The 16,570-nt window shown below is 54.4% G+C and overlaps 1 protein-coding gene across 1 annotated transcript; it reads left to right on the top strand.

Moving 5' to 3' along the window:
* Positions 1-2,640: 2,640 nt before the first annotated feature.
* Positions 2,641-10,450, top strand: LOC115654629 (solute carrier family 22 member 6-B-like). Its single transcript, XM_030569157.1, has 10 exons — positions 2,641-3,009; positions 5,542-5,645; positions 5,900-6,054; positions 6,488-6,656; positions 6,979-7,102; positions 7,341-7,447; positions 8,310-8,527; positions 9,000-9,108; positions 9,750-9,953; positions 10,378-10,450. The coding sequence occupies exons 1-10, from the start codon at positions 2,641-2,643 to the stop codon at positions 10,448-10,450; spliced, it is 1,632 nt and encodes a 543-aa protein (XP_030425017.1).
* The last annotated feature ends 6,120 nt before the right edge of the window (positions 10,451-16,570 follow it).

The raw sequence follows: 16,570 nt of genomic DNA, 5'->3' as shown, positions 1-16,570 counted from the left end.
ACCTATGTGGGGTGGCAGGACTGCCAAGAGGTAGTGAATGGGTGTAGGGCTAGGGAGGGGTAGATGGGGGTACCCCAAAGATGGGTGATTGGAGGGGCAGAGATGAGTGCCCCAGTGGCTGGGGTGGGGCAGAGAAGAGGGATGTGCAGTGATAGATCAACAGACCCACAGTTTAGGCTGTAGGGGGATGTAAGAAGTGCATGTGGGTCTTATCCAGGGTGATTTTAGATGATCTCCCAGGTTTGCTATTGGGCTGGCCCTGGACTGGAAGATCTCCTTGTGGTGCCTGCAGGGGAATTCCTGGCCCTGATCCCTCCTGGGGGTGTAGGAGATGCCCCCTGCCCACAGAGATACCGCACTGCCCACCCCCAGGGCTGCCATCTGGAGAAATGACAGGGCTAGCTGAGTGCTGTGGAAGCAAAGCAGAGCAGAGCCCTGACAGAAGCGAAATGGCGATGGCCTGCAACACAGAAACAGAGCCCCAGCTGTTCGTCAGCATGTGGACTGGCCAATAGTGCTACACCTTGAACAAAAGGGGCCACTGATGTGGGGTGCCCAGAGTGACACCCTGGCACCCCAATGTTCACCACTGTCATGTAATTAGGATATGTCTTGTACAAAGTATACCTTGTGAGGTATCATTCTAAAAGTCTTGATCCGCTAGACGGTAATATCTTGTTGGATTGTATGTTCTGTCGTCGTATGTGAAGTTCTGAAGCTTGGCTATGTATGTGTTACTGAAAGGTACTGTGAGGTTGAAAACACCCACAAGCAGGGTACAAGAGTAAAAAGGCCGAACAATGTTAATGGCTTATTGAAGAAATGCACACAAGCACAAGGATTACCCCCAGGGACTGTGTACAATAGAAACCTCTCAGAGATAGCACTACACAATGGGAATTGTTTGACCCAGGGAGAAGATATAAAAGGGGGAAAATGACATTATGGGGGGGCCCTCACTCTCTCTACAACAACGCACCTGGAAACACCTGAGGAACAAGGACTGAACTGTGGGAAGTGATGGTCACAGGCTAGAAGGATTTTTAGCCTGTGTATGAAAGCCTGGGAAAGCCAAAGCAACTTGTGCTTGAAGAATTTGCCAGCCTGTTTATCACTCAGGGTAAGAATGTGTTAATTTATATCCTACCCATCTAATGTGTTAAACTCAGTTTGGGTTTTTGTTTATTTACTAACATAATCTGCTATGTTGTACATGCATCTGAGGAAGTGGGTATTTACCCACGAAAGCTCATGCTCCAAAACGTCTGTTAGTCTATAAGGTGCCACAGGATTCTTTGCTGCTTCTGCTTTGTTCTGTTTGCTATCCCTTATTATCATGTTAAATTTACCTTTTGTAGTTAATAAACTTATTTCTTGTTTATTTCAAAACCCAGTTTGTGCAATTCATATTGAGGGGAGGGAAGCTGTGCATATCTCCCTCCACATTGAGGGAGGGGGCGATTTTTAGGCTGTACAGATCTCTCTATACGATGAAAGACAATGTGATTTTGGGTTTACACCCCAAAGGAGGTGTGCACGTGAGTGCTGGATAAAGTCCTGAGCTGAATCCTCCCACACAGCTGATTTCAGCTGGGTGTGGTCTTACCTGTGTGTGCTGGAGAAGGTGTGAGGGCCTAGCACAGCAAGGACAGGGTGAGGAAGCCCAGGCTGGTGGAACAAACGGGCTCAGTGGAACCCCAGCATATCAGGTGGCATTCTGGACGGGGGGTCCAACCTGTCACAGTGAGAGTAATCTGTTTTTGGTCTGTTTGGATAGTCAGGTCTTCTGGACCAGGACTGTCTTTCACTGTGTGTCCATGCAACATGATGGGGGCCCTGATCTTGGTTGGGGTCTGTGCAGCGCCCAGCACAATGGGGCCTTATCTCAGTAGGGGTCTGTACAGGACCCGGCACAATAGGGATCCTGATCTCGGTTGGGTTCTGTGGCGGCCTGGTACAGGACCTTGCTCATTCTCAATTCTGGTCTCTAGGCTCTACCCACTCACAAAGTTCAGTGCCAGGGAGGGGGAAGGCTGCGTTGCGGGTCTGTTCCCATTCTAGTTAAATCCTCTCCGACCAAATGCAACACTCCTGTCTGTTGCCTGCTGGGTCTCTGTGACTCATTAATGCCGCATGCTCTTAGAAGCATCCATGACGTGGGGGAACTGGATCGGGACTCAGTGGATTCCACAGCTTCCGACCATGTGAGTCATCACCTAGGAATGACTATCAGTCACAGAGGCAAATCGGAACCCAAGCCCTAGAGGGAAATGCCCCAGTATCCCATTTCCCACCGCCCCTACCAAGCCAGCACCCCACCCTGGCATTGGATTGCTGCGAGCACCCGCTAGAGAGGAAAGAGTCTGTGTCCCATTTCATGACCCAGCTACTTGCCATATCTCCCTAGCACCTTAGTAGATGAGTAATGCTTCTGAGAAGTATGTCCTCTGCTGGACCTTGTTCCCTTCCCCACTTCCTCCACATTCTCAACCTCCCACCTGACTCTGCCCTTGATGCTGGTCAAAGATTTACCAGGGCCAAAGGCCGGGCTAGGGCAGATAGATTGACTGCTATACAAGCCAGGGGCTCTGGAGAAGAAGAGCAACCAGTCAGTCAGGAAGAAGTTTCCCCACAGCCTCCATGGCCCCTGATGTCCAGCTGGAGAAGGAGCAACGTATGGGCTTCTTCCAAACCATCCTTGTCGCCCTGGTCTTCCTCCCTCTGCTCATGGTGGCCTCCCATAACTTCCTACAGAACTTCACAGCTGCTGTCCCCAGGCACTGGTGCTACATCCCGGTCGGAGACAATGCCACCACAGAGGTGACTGGAGACCAGCTGAAGATCTACGTTCCTATGGATGGCAACCAGGAGCCAGACAGGTGCCTGCGGTTCAGCACCCCACAGTGGCAGCTTCTAGCCCCTAATGGCACCAGCACCAACGCCACTGAGCCCTGCCTGGATGGATGGGCATACGACAGGAGTGTCTTCAACTCCACCATCATCACGGAGGTACAGAGGGGAGCATGAGGGGATCATTCCAGGGGAGCGGGGACCTGGAGCTGTGACAACATTGCAGGCTGGTTATCTATCCAGCCACCTATCCATTCTCTGACCCATCTATCTATGTTCCCATCCAACCACCTATCCATCCATCCACCTCTCCCCCTTGGTTTTGTGCTCTCACCCATAGTATCCGAGCCTGCCTCATGCATTAGACTGGCATAGCAAGGTGTCTACCGGACTACATGGCATCTCTGGCTCTCCTTCCTCTTGGGGGCCTACAGACTGTGCTTGATGTAGGAGGCTGTTGGATCAGTTTGGTGGCAAAGTGTTATCTAACAAGCAGCAGGACTATCGGGCTGTGGCTTAGCTGCATGTCCTCTGGAAGTTCTCCTGTGGGCCTGAACCACTTGACTGGCCACACCTTATCTCTGTGGCAGCTAGCCTGGGCTTTGTGGTCGCCGTGGCCCTGCAGGAGCTCCCTGCCTTGGTCAGCCCGACATGGAGGAGATGTCTCCACTGTAGCTATGATCTGATCCATGAATGCCTTTGTAAACCAGGACCAAGGCTGTGCCCTGGCAGGGCCTGGAACAAAGGGTGGGTGCTCACAGCCCTGCAGTGCAGGGACCCCCGTGCTGCCCTGACTCACTAGAGGGAACCCTTGCATTGCCTGCGCAGTCAATGTCAGCCGGGAGGTGACACAGGGCAGGGCTTCTGAGCCAGCTGGAGGTGGGAGGAGCTAGCCTGGAGGCTGCCCGGTTGGCCATGCTCCATGATGACTCAGTGAGATCCTGAGATACCCTCTCAGAGGTTTCGTCACCTAAGCTAAGGCCCAGCTAGTTCAGTAGTTGGATGGAGACCCTGACAGAGTGCTCAGCTTCTCTGGGGAGCCAGGCGTGGGGCTCACTAGGGGCTGCTTTTCCCGTGGAGTCTGCACTGATTGTGCTACTGCAGGGAGAAGGGAGGTGGCTCCCTAGGGGGTGCTCTTAGTGCTGACCCCAGCAGTAGGGGATGCCGTGCCACAGGGAGCCAGCTGGGTGGCTCAGCAGGGGGCACTCCCCTCTGAACTGGTGCTGGCCCCCGCATGGCACTGAGAGTCTCTGTGCTTTAGGGAGCCGGGTGAGGGGGGACCTAGTAGGGGGCACTGCCTCCTTGCAGGCAGTGCTGACTCCAGTACCCCAGCGCAGTGCTGGGGGGGCAGTGCTGCAGGGAATGGGGGGGGCTTCAACAGGCGCTGGTGTGCCATGGAGCAGCGCCTAGGCTCAGTCCTGCTCTACAGGGTGGCACCTCTGCCTTGGCAACACCCCTCCTGGTGCTGCCCAAGGACCTGTGACTCTGTGCCCCTCCTGCCAGCCTATAGGAGCCTGCTGTAGCAGAAATTCAGCCTGAGTCACCCATCTGAGAGCCGGGATAATGGATGACAGTCCTGGTGTTTTCCTTGGCGGGGATCCTGTGCCAATCCCTTCTCCTGTTCTTAGTGCCCCCGTGACATGTCATGCTGCCAGCTGCCCCATGCCCAACTGGGTTACACAGTAACTCACTTGGAACAACCCATGATCCCCTGGTCCAGGCCCACCCATCATTCAAGACCCCAGATTTGGCAGGGGAGGAGGGACGCTGTCCTGTCCCCCCAGCCCTTGTGCGGGGCTGTGGAATCTCAGCTCCAGTCCTGGCTGCACGGACAGTGCTGGGCCATGGTGGGGCTAAGGGCTTTGTCAGCAGCAATAGGTGGTACATGGGAATGTGGTGGAATCAACAGGGCATAAAAGGGGCAGAGGGCATTTGAAGGGTGCTGGCAGGCTTGGACACAAGGTGTGGGGGTCACAGGACTCAGGTGGGCATGGGAGCTGCAGGTGGGCATGCAAGGGAGGTTTTGGGTGACACAGATGGGCAGGGGCAGGTGGGCTGGCACTGGTGGGGATGGGCCTGGAGGGGCAGCTGGGCTGGCACTGGTGGGGATGGGCAGCAGGGGCAGCTGGGCTGGCGCTGGTGAGGATGGACAGGAGGAACAGCTGGGATGTCCCAGCTGGGCTCTGACCAAGTGGGTCCAGATAGATGCAGGTAAGCTCAGATGACCCAGTGGCAAATGGGGAAGGGGCACAGATGGGCACTGAGAACCCATCAATGGCTTTGGATGGCACAGGAGGGTGCTGGGATTTGGAGACCAGAGTTTGGCTCAGATGGGGCTTAGGTGGAATGGGGAGAGCTCATGGATGGCGCAGTTGGGGATTCCTGTCATAGACAGGCATGGGCAGCACAAGTGTGGTGGGTGGCACAGCTGGGCACTGACTGATGTGGGAGGCTCAGCTGGACATATGCCTCGCACAGTAGGGCCCTGGCTTCTACTTGCTGCCAGGGTACAGATACTAGCCAGGACTCAGGTAGTTCAGGTGGGCAGAGGAGACATAGCTGTGGTTCCTGGCCCTTTGTGCCAGCTGTATCCATGAAGCCCATCTGACTATGCAGTCAGCCCTTTGCCCAGCAGTGCGGAGTGCCATGGGGCACCCCAGGATTCACACCCCTCTCTCCACTCCTCCCCAGTGGAACCTGGTCTGTGGCCAGCGCACTCTCAAGGATTTTGCCCAGTCCATCTACATGGTGGGGGTGCTGCTGGGAGCACTGGTCCTCGGGGGCCTGGCGGATAGGTGAGTAAAAGAGTATCCCCCCTCCCTGCCCCCCTGGATCATGCCATGGGCCCATCCAGCCTGGTATCTCCCTCCCACATCAGTCCCATGGGCCAATCCAGCTGGGATCCCCTCACACATCAGCCCTATGGGCCCATCCACCTAAGTATCCCCCCTAGATCAGCCCAGCCTAGTATTCCACCCTGCATCAGCCCCATGGGCCCATCCAGCCCGTATCCCCCCTTTCTCCAATGGTGTTGTCTCCCCTGATGCAGACTGGGGCGCCGGGCGCTGCTGCTCTGGTCCCTGCTGCAGATGGGTGTGATGGGCACCAGCGCCGCCTTCGCCCCCAACCTGGCAGCCTACTGCGCCTTCCGCTTTTTCAGCGGCATGAGTACTGCGGGCGTCATCCTCAATGGCACCAGCCTGAGTGAGTGGGGAGCTGGCATGGGAGGGGTGAGTGTGAGGTTGGGTGTGGGGGCCTGAGGTATTGGGGGTGTGTGAAGAATGAGGGGCAGCCAGGGGCATGTGTGTAAGAGGGGATTTATGCGGGGGGCTGGTGGTGTGGGCTGTGGGGGAGCTGTGATTGGAGGCTTTGTGTGGAAGGGACTGTGTGAGGGGCTGTGTGGCAGGGGGAAATATGAGGGAGGTGGTTTGGAGAGGGGAGGGAGGGAGAGAAGTGTGTATGAGGGTTCTGGGGGGCAGGCTCTATGTGTGGGTGCATGGGGGGCAGCTCTCCCCCCACTGCCCCACTCTGGGCCCACCCAGCGCAGAGGGGTGCGGGCTTAAGCCCTGCTCCCCAAGGTTGGGCAGGCAGGGTGAGGTTGGAGGGTGCCGCGTCTCATCCTACCCATTTCCCCCAGCCCTGGAGTGGATCCCATCCCAGTTCCGGGCCATGGTGTCCACCATCCTCTCCTGCAGCCTGACGCTGGGCCAGCTGTTCCTGGCTGGACTGGCATACGCCATCCGTGACTGGCGCCAGCTGCAGCTGGCATCCTCAGTGCCCTTCTTCCTCTTCTTCCTCTACAGCTGGTAGGTGCCCTTGGGGCTGAGGAGCACATATCCACAGGGAGCCACAGCTTCAGGCAGGGGTGGCATTATGGGCTCAGGAGCTGCAGGACCCTGTGTCTGGGAGCCCAGAGGGGGCCCAGACCCCATGGCAGCGGTAGCCTGTCGCTTGGTCCAAATGGAGACCCTGTAACCCTGTTCCCCTGATAGACCAATTGTCAGGGAAGCACAAAATCCCAGATCTGTTGCCCAGAGCCCTGGGGACATGGGTGCCCAGTCTTCAGCAGGCACTATGCCCTCCTCTCTCTCTCTCAGCCCCAGTCCAACCCCCCCACCCTCTCCCCAGGTGGATCCCAGAGTCTGCACACTGGCTCATCGTCAACCACAGGCCCGAGAAGGCGCTGAGGAACCTGCGATGGGTGGCCCAGATCAATGGCGAGAAGCTGGAGGGGGAGGGCATCTCCCTGGAGGTATGGGGCACAGGGTACACTGTGGGGTCTAGTGGCTAGAGATGGGGTGGCTGGGAGTCTGAGCTCTTGGGTTCTATGCCTGGCTCTGTGAGGGGAGTGGGGTCTAGTGGTTAGCGATTGTGGGGCTGGATGTCAAGCCCCAGGGTTCTCTCTGCCTGGCTCTGCCCATCTCCCTCTCTGGAGAAGAGGTGTGATTTTTCTACCCTGCTCTCAGCTCCAACCTTGTCTCCCTCCCCAGACACTGAAGCAGGAGGAAGAGAGCTCAGGGACCTCCCAGCACTCTGCCCTGGAGCTGTTCCGGACAGCGCCCATGTGTGGGGTCACCTGCTGCCTCATGCTGGCCTGGTAAGGGGCTCCCCTTGCCCCTATAAGTATCCCCCCAGGCTAACAATACTAGTGCGATGAACTGACTGGGGAGGGTGATTGCACCATTGTCTCCTGTTGAGTGGGATTTCTGTGGACTTAGATGGCAGGGGGCAAGGCTTTGGGGCAGCTGTGTGTCAGAGCCCCTATACTGCTGGCCAAGCAGGGGCTTAGACAGCACGAGGTGAGACTAAGGAGCAGAGGAGGGGATTCCCCTGGGGCTAAGATGGCAGGAGGTGAGGCTTAGGGGCAGAGCACGGGGATTCCCCTCAGGCTTAGGTAGCCAGGGACGAGATTTAGGGTCAGCTGTGTGTCAGAGCCCCTGTACTGCTGGCTGAGGAGAAGGATTCCCCTTGGGGCTCAGATGGCAGGAGGAACTGAGTTCTAGTCCCCATGCTGTTTACTCCCCCAGAGGATTCCATGGTCAGGATGGGAGCAGAGTGTTTATCCCCACAGCACTGACTTAAGCTAAGAGAAGGCATGGGGGAGGCTCAGTTTTGCTTTGGCCCCCAAGTGTCTGGGTTTGTAATTAGGCAGGGAGTTTCTCCAGTGGGAGAACCCCCTGTAAGTAAATGTGGGTGTCACCAAAACCCTGTGGGGATCCCCCCCATGTGAACAGGAAAGTCTCTCTCCCCTCCCACCCCCCAGCAGCTGGAGACAAAGACAGACAGAAATGGGGAGGGAGAACCAGACAGACCAGAGGACGGGGAGAGACAGAGATCAAGGGGAGACAGACGGAAGAGAGAGGGAGAGACAAACAGAGGGGAATGGGGCTGGGAGACAGCTAGACTCTCTCCCCATTTGAGCCCCCCCTCACCTCAGTTCTCCCCGTCCCATCCAACAGGTTCTCCAACAGCTTCTCTTTCTTCCACCTGGCCCTTGACCTGCAGCGCTTCGAGGGCATCAGCATCTTCCTGGTGCAGCTTATCTTTGGCGCTGTGGACATGCCCTTCCGCATGGTGGTGGCTGTCATCGCCAACCGCCTGGGGCGCCGGCTCATGCAGGCCGCCTGCCTGGTCCTGGGGGGACTCTTCATCCTGGCCAGCGTCCCCGTGCCGCAGGGTGAGTCCAGGGCATTCGGCCAAGTCAGCATAGCATTCCCCGCTGCTCTGGACTTCACCAGCATGCAGTGCAGCCCAGATCAGACCCGGTAGCCCCCACTCTCTGCCATCTCAGATCAGACCAATGGGCCCATCCAGCCTGGTATCCCGTCCTCCCTGCTGTGCAGAAAACTGAGCCTTTGATGATGCGGTGGAAGCTGGGTGGCTTTGGTGGTGGGAAGGAGGTTTGGCCAGTGGCCGAGATTGTAGCCCTACAGGTGGCCCAGGGGACTGTAAGTGACCGGTGCCCCTGCCCAGCTATGGCACCATGAAACACCAGCGTGGCAGGTTTGGTCCTGGGCTGCCCATCACCCAGGGCTGGGTCTCTGAGTTAGTGATAGGCACCCCCAGAGCAAAAGGGGATACAGCACATTGGGGTGGGGGCTCTTCTCAGCCTGATGCATTCTGGGTCCTCCTCCCCTCTCTCCCCCTAGACATGGAGGTGCTGCTGATTACCCTGACTGTCCTGGGAAAAGGGCTCTTCTCCTCCTCCGCCAGCTGCTCCTACCTGTACACCACTGAGCTCTACCCCACTGTCATCAGGTGAGTGGGGTGGCGCCCTCTGCTGGACAGCATCAATGGAGGCAGCATTGCCTGAAGCACAGGGAGCAGGGCTGGGAGCCTAGTGACTTGAGATGTTCAATCTAATACCCCCCGCACGGTGAGGAATGATGCCCTGAGGCCCAGCCTAAGGGTCCCATTGCTCAGGTCCAAGGTGTCCCTCCCTGGGATTCCTCCCTCATTCAGCTAGCCATTCCAGTCCCTCCTCAGCTGGGACATGGTTGAGCTCTGTGGATGTCTCCAATCATCTGCGCCCTCCGGTCCTGCTGGGGGAAATCCTACTGAGCCTCGCCATTTGGCTGGGACACTCCTGATTTCAGCTTCCCCCACCTGGGGTCTAAAGCAGCTGCTTCAGTGTCCCAGTGGGGGAGCCCTGGAGCTGTGCCTGGGGCAGCTCTTGATGGAGGGAGCGGGCCAGTGATGTATTTATGTGTCCAATGGGGAGGTGGAGCTGAGAACTGATGGGTCTGGAGTGGGAATGAATGGACTTGACTGCAAGGGGGTTATGCAAATAAAGAGTTACTTATTCATAAAATATGCAAATTATACCATCTGCTTATTTTTATAATGTATCCAGCCTTAATGGGATTGCTCGGTTCTCTGTGGCTTCTCTTTCTCCCCAGGCAGACAGGGATGGGGGTCACCTTCATGATGGCCTGGCTGGGAGCGGTGGCAGCCCCCATGGTGGAGATGACCCAGGCCTTTGTCTCCTTCCTGCCCCTGCTCCTGTTTGGGGCAGTACCCATCACAGCTGGCATCCTGGTCAATTGCTTACCAGAGACCTTGGGGGCTCCACTAGCCCACACGATGAAGCAGGTGGAGCACAGGTGAGTATGATGGGCACTGTGTGAGGGCGGAGGCAGGATTGGGTGTGTCTGAGCCTGAGTGTATGTGCGCGAACATGAGTGTGTGTGTACATGGACACGGGTGTGTGAATATATGATAGATAGATGGATGCATTGTGTGTGGATGGATAGAAGGGTGGTCTGTATGGGTATGGCTGGATAGATAGCTGGGGTATTTGAGATAACTGGGGGTGTGTGTGCATGGCGATGGATGGATAGCTTGCTATCTAGGAGTGGATGGATAGCTTGCTATCTAGGAGGTGTATACGGGGATGGATAGAAGGACAGATCTTAAACACTTTACACTAGCCTTGGATGAAAAGACAGAGTAATTCATTATGAATTGTTCTTTTTAATGATTCAGCTGTTTGGTGCTTTTGTTCTTCTTTTCTCCCTTTGTTTTCAGAGCAAGGAAGAAAAGGAGCAAGAAAGAAGAACTGAGGAAAGAAGCCAGGGGAACCAAGAAAACCAAATTTTAAACACAGGCTCTTGTGTCAGGCACTGGACTGGACTCTGGAGACCTGACTTCAAATCCTGACTCCCTGTGTGACCTGGGACGTGTCACTTCGTCGCTCAGTGCTCAATTTCCCCATCTGTAAAGTGGGGCTAATGATGCTTCCCTGCCCCGTGGGGGCTATGGGGCTAAATCTATCAATCTATGGGAGGCTCAGATACTAGCATGATAGGCCCCACTACAGAACTAGATAGAGATAGAACCAGACAACCAGCCTTTTATCACAGAAGCAAAATCTTGAAAAGGTCCTTTTTATCTGGGATTCTGCAGCTTGGATTTTCAGTTTTTTGGAGTTCATTTGCCACAGGATGAAGAGGGGAGACATTTCTTCCCACTAGGCTGACTGTAAACCCTTAGAGAGCTAGTTAACTCTTTCCGGCACATATCTAATACTACCATGGAATTGACCTGCTTGCAGTGCTTTTCACAACTGATTTACACATGGCTCATCAGGGACTGGCAAATGCTGGGGGAGAATTAGTAGACTGGACTTTGAATCAATTTGCTTAGCACATATTAACATGACGGTGTTTTATTCTGTATACTTAACCTTTCTCCATATCCACTAGCTTTATAGAAAATCCCCTTTGCTAGAAAGGGTTTTGACATGGAAAGCCTTCTGTGTGACCTCTGTTGAAATGCACCTATTTAATATTGCTGCCCATCGGCCATAGCTGGGGTCAGAACCTTGTACGTTGGTTTCCTATCAGAGGAGAAGGGAGACAGAATCAGTCGGTATTTTCTTAGTGTAGCCTGTTTATCCCCTGTGCTATATGCACCAGTCCTGGAACAGAGATGGACACAAACAGAGCTACAGACAATCCCTTTTTTTGTAAACTCCACCCAAACACCCATGCCCAGTTCCCAGGGAGCTACTCTGCCCCCCAGAACTGATGCGGTTTAAAAAGATTCAAGCAAAGAGCAGATTCTCTTGCTGCTTGCAACAGCAGCACATCTGGAAAGAAAATATTTATATCACAAAACCAACAGTGATACAATGTGGCTTCAAAGACTCAAGGCTGGGGAAAATAACCTGTAAGGCTATGTGTGACAGCACCGTCTGGTGACACTCCCCCTGCCATAGCATCATCAGCTGACTAGAAGCCATGCTGAGGAATCAATGGGATGCTCTTCCTCCTGAAGTAGTACTGACTGCAATGGTCCAAGCCTGGGGACTGTATGGACCGTATGCAGTGTGTGTTTGCTATGTTAAGTAGCCAGGTGGGACAGCCACCTGCTAATACTCTGGGGTCACAAACTTGTCCAGTCCTGGTTTCAAAATGGGCACTGGTTTGTTGTGAGGGGCTCCAACTGCTGGATCTCTCCTGCTCAGCCCCCTATGTCTGAGTCTGATCCCTGTCCCTGCGCTCGGTCTCCCAGGGTTATACCCCATTTCTGACACCCTTCTTGAGCAGTGGGGCTTCAGCTGTCTATACCCTGGAAACAGTGCCCCAGTCCTCCCGAGTCCCCAAGTTGTTTATCTATTTCTCTCCTGGAGTCTACCTAGCTGTGGGAGCCTTGGTTTTCCTAGTTACACTTTTCAGGGATAACTCAGCAGCAAAGGAGGGAATGCACACACTTAGCAAAGGAATTTCTTATGCATGCGTGTGTGCTTGCACACAAAGCAGGGCTCATTCCCTCCGGCTGTGGGCAGCAGGGATGCACGTGCACACACACGCAAACACATGCAAACACACATATACACTCTCTCTCTTAAAGTGTTGGAGAGTTACAGGTCTATGGAAAACAGCAAATTCCTGCACTTCAGCCCCCTTTACAAGGCCCTGGGTTTGTTCCCTGCCCTTTGTGGAGGCAAGCGTTCCTTCTGGGCCTTGTGTTGTGTCTGTGGCCATGGAAATGCCACCCTCTGGCTGGGAGAAGCACAGTCTCTGCCCCTGTGGATCAGGTGCAGCCGTGTGTTCAGGCTTCTGGGAAGAGCAATTGTTTCCCCGGGAGACAGCCATTCAGTGCTGATGCCCTTTGATCACTCCGTCACAGCTCACAAACCCTCACAGTGGGTGTGGGTATTCAGAAGTTCACATTGGTATTTGGGATTTGCATTTCAGCTGTGCCTAGGATCCCCACTTACAGGCCAGGGCTCCATTGTGCTAGGTGCTGTACATTATGATTTCGTTGCTGGTGGAGGCCAGGCAGTACACTTGATGAGAAAGAACAGCATCATGTTACTGCTTGTAATTTTCCTAAGCAGCAGCCGGTGGCTTCACAGAGCTTCCTCTGCTTGCTGCACCAAATTGGCCTTATTGTAGTGGAAACTGGGCTCTTCTGGTTTTCCGAATTTCCCCATAATCCAGAGAGTACTGCCCATTGAGACCTGGAACAGTACCTGAAATGTTGGATTGATTGTTCCCTTCTGGCCACTGATTTTGTGATTGCTGAGGAGCCTGTGGAGTTGCCTGTTGGAGGCAGATGGAAAATAAGATTATTATTGTTAGAAAATAAGATGACTGTGGCGTTCCCCTTTGGTGTTATCCGGACCGGTGATCTGCTATGTCACTCCAATCCTTGACGCTGGGAGCCAACCTTACCCTGCTCTGCTGTGAGAACCACCACTCCTCGGCAGTTCACCACAGCCTTTAGCACGTAATCTGCTCCTTGGATTGTGCAACCGAATGACACTAACCAATATCTCCAGTCCCAGACACAACCCTAGGAACTTCCTTCTTGCAGTGTCCAGTTATGCCCACTGGATGCTGCAATCTTATATGAGTTCATCAATTTAACAAATAAATTGATATGAACCAGACTTTTTATCCCAAAGGGCGTCTCTGACACACTTCAAACCAAACACACTGCTTCAGGTAGAATAAACAAACAAATTTATTAACTACAAAGATAGATTTTAAGTGATATTAAGGCAAAAAGTCAGAGTGGTTACCAAATTAAATAAAATATAAGCACACAGTCTAAACTCTCAACCCTATTAGACTGAGCAACATCTAGATTAAGCAGTTTTTCTCACCCCATTGGATATTGCAGTCCTTATTATACAGTTTGTTCCTTAAACTTGGGCCAATCTCCTCTGTTGGAGTCTTGTCTTCTTCTCAGTGTCTTAGTTGCTTCCAGAGAAGGTGTGGGCAGGAGAAGGGCCCAGTATGTGTCCACTCTGTCTGTTTTATACACTCAGTCCATGTGTTTGGGGAGCACATGTCCAGGCATGTCAGGGGGGTATTGCTGAGTCTCCCCAGGCAAGGTTGAGCAATTCCCTGGTGTGGCCTCATGAAGGTGAGTCACTGCATTGTAGTTCCCTTGCTGGACAATGGCTCTTGATGGCTTGTTTGACACCCCGCCTGTTGCCTCTGGGGAGCTAATATCTGGCTGACTCCGCAATTCACAGCATGTTTTAGTGACTACCATACAACACAATTCTCATAACTTCATATGCATTAATGATGCGCATATATGGATAGAGAAATGACTTTCAGCAGATCATAACCTTTCCCCTGATACCTTACAAGGCATGCTTTATATGTAAGATCACGATTATATGAAAATGAGGAATATGGGGGTTACAGTACACTCCCCCAAGGTATAGAATGTCACACTATTGTTATTTGTTTTCTGTACTGAAGTAGCTCTAGGAGTTGCAATCATGGACCAGGCCCCAATTGTGCTAGGAGCTGTACAAACACAGAACAAGTATAGGAAAGGAATTGTCTAACCACAGCTGAAGCTGCTGCCCATCGTGGATTCTCCACAATCTTCCCGCTTTCTCTGTGGAAGATTCAGTTTGTGGGATTTTGGCAGCTGCCAGGAGAATTTGGGGAGACTATAAGATACCAAAGCATCCCCTCCATGGGCCATGCTGCTGCCTGGGTTATCATTATGTTGTGCTCGATGTTTCAGCAACATATGGACACAAGCTTGTGTTGCTGTACCACAGCGAGGGCACTTTGCATGTGCTGCCAGGGTGACATTTCTGCACTACCACCGGGAGGACATTCTAGTGCAATTGGGTGATGTCTTGACAATGCCTCACTGGCTTTTATCCGTGCCAGTTATTGATATTTTTCTGGGGTGCAATGGCATTGTAACAACATGGTGCAGCATTATGACATCACACAGCTAATCACAATGTGATATCAGAATGTGACACAGTGACATCACAATACACAATACGAGTGGGGAGCCTGAAAGGACTACAAAAATGAGCCACTCCATCCCTAAGGCTGGTCTGGGCTGAGGCCCATGAGTGATGGGTGTGGGGAGGGGCTTGGACTGAGAAAGAAGCTCAGGAGTCATCCCCCAGCTCAGATGTTGCATCCCTCTGCCCCTGCCCATGTCTGGAATGGGTCCCAACCAAGTCCCGTGCCCTAGTGCTGACATGGCTGAGTTACTGCAGCACGGCAGGCCAAGTGGTGCTGGCTGGCCTGGCCTACGGCATCCGGGACTGCCGCTGGCTGCAGCTGGCCATTTCCACCCCCCTCTTCATCTTCTTCCTCTGCACCTTGTGAGTCCCCCATCCCCAGAAGGGCCTTGGAGAGGAGTGGGGTCCAGTGGTGAGAGCAGGGGGCTGGGAGCCAGTACTCCTGGGTCCTACTTTCTGCTTTGGGAAGGGAGTGAGGTCTTGTGGTAAGAGCAGGGGAGAGGACTGTGTTCTATTCCCAGCTTGGCCACTGCTTAACTCTGTGACCTTGGTGGGGCAAAATCACATCCCCTGCATGGCTCAGTTTCCCCCTCCATAAAATAGGGGGCTGAAGAAATGACAGAAAAGTGCTTTGAGATCCCCCAGGGATCAGCCCTGTCTGAGTGGCGTCCCGGCTCTTCCCCTCCCCAGGTGGATCCCAGAGTCTACACGCTGGCTCATTGTCAACCACAGGCCTGCAATGGCGCTGAGCAACCTGCAACGGGTGGCCCGGATCAACCAGAAGCAGCTGGACGGGGACAGCATCTCCTTGGAGGTGAGATGGTGCCTTTTGACCCCTAGGGGGTCACAGCATGTCCCAGCCCTGATACCCAGCTGGGGCTGGCCCTGGCGAGGGGGATCGGAGGTCCTTGGGGAAGCCCCAGTTGGATTGGCACCTGGCCCACCTCCTCGCTTGCATGGCACTGGGAGCTGGGAAAGCCGAAAGGGGGCAGGATCTTGTCCAGAGAGGAGCCCCCCCTTCCAAACACAGTGGGGGCAGTGAGGTGGGTAGAAGTTCCTTTGTGGGGCATGGAGCTGGGGGGGCAAAGGAATGAGGGCAAGAGGCGCACATCACATGGGGCGAGAGCCCTGATCCAGTCTAGGGTTGAAAGGGCTTAATCTCTCCAACCATCCAGTTCTGTGCACACTCACGTGTCCGTCCATCCCGCCTTCCCCACACACCCCCACCCATGTCTCCATCCCCACACACTCCCGCGCATCCCTCCTTATCCACACACACCCGTCCTCTGTCCCTCCCCAACCATATCCGTCTATCCCTCCCTCCCCACACATCCGTTCGCCGTCCCTCCCCAAACATATACATCCACATCCCTCCCTCCCTATACACATCCGTCCATCCCTCCCTCACCACACACACTCGTCCACCGCTCCCTCCCCCCACACGCCCATCCTCTGTCCCTCGCTAACCATATCCGTCCATCTCTCCCTCCCCACACACATCCATCCATCCCTCCTTATCCACACACACCCATCCATCCCTCCATCCCCACACACACCTGTTCATCCCTCCCGCTCCACATACACCCGCCCACCCCTCCCTCCCCACACACACCCGCCCACCCCTCCCTCCCCACACACACATGTCCACCCCTCCTTCCCCAACCATATCCATCCATCTGTCCCTCCCCACACACACCTATCCATTCTTCCATCCCTCTCTCCTGCACACCCGTCCATCCCTCTGTCCCTCCCTCCCCATGCACACCCATCCATCCCTTCCACACACCCCCCACAGCCATGCATCCTTTCATTCCCACATACACCCATCCATCCCTGCCTCCCCACATACACCCCCCATCCCTCCCATACACACCATCTATCTCTCCCTTCCACATACACTAATCCCTCCCTCCCTCCCCGCACACACCCGTCCATCTCTCCCTCACACGCATGTCCATACCTCCATCCCCGCACACACAC

Source organism: Gopherus evgoodei, chromosome 7 (assembly GCF_007399415.2).
Source record: "Gopherus evgoodei ecotype Sinaloan lineage chromosome 7, rGopEvg1_v1.p, whole genome shotgun sequence".
Taxonomy (NCBI): domain Eukaryota; kingdom Metazoa; phylum Chordata; order Testudines; family Testudinidae; genus Gopherus; species Gopherus evgoodei.
Note: the sequence above shows the minus strand (reverse complement) of the source record. Positions and strands in the feature narration are given on the sequence as shown.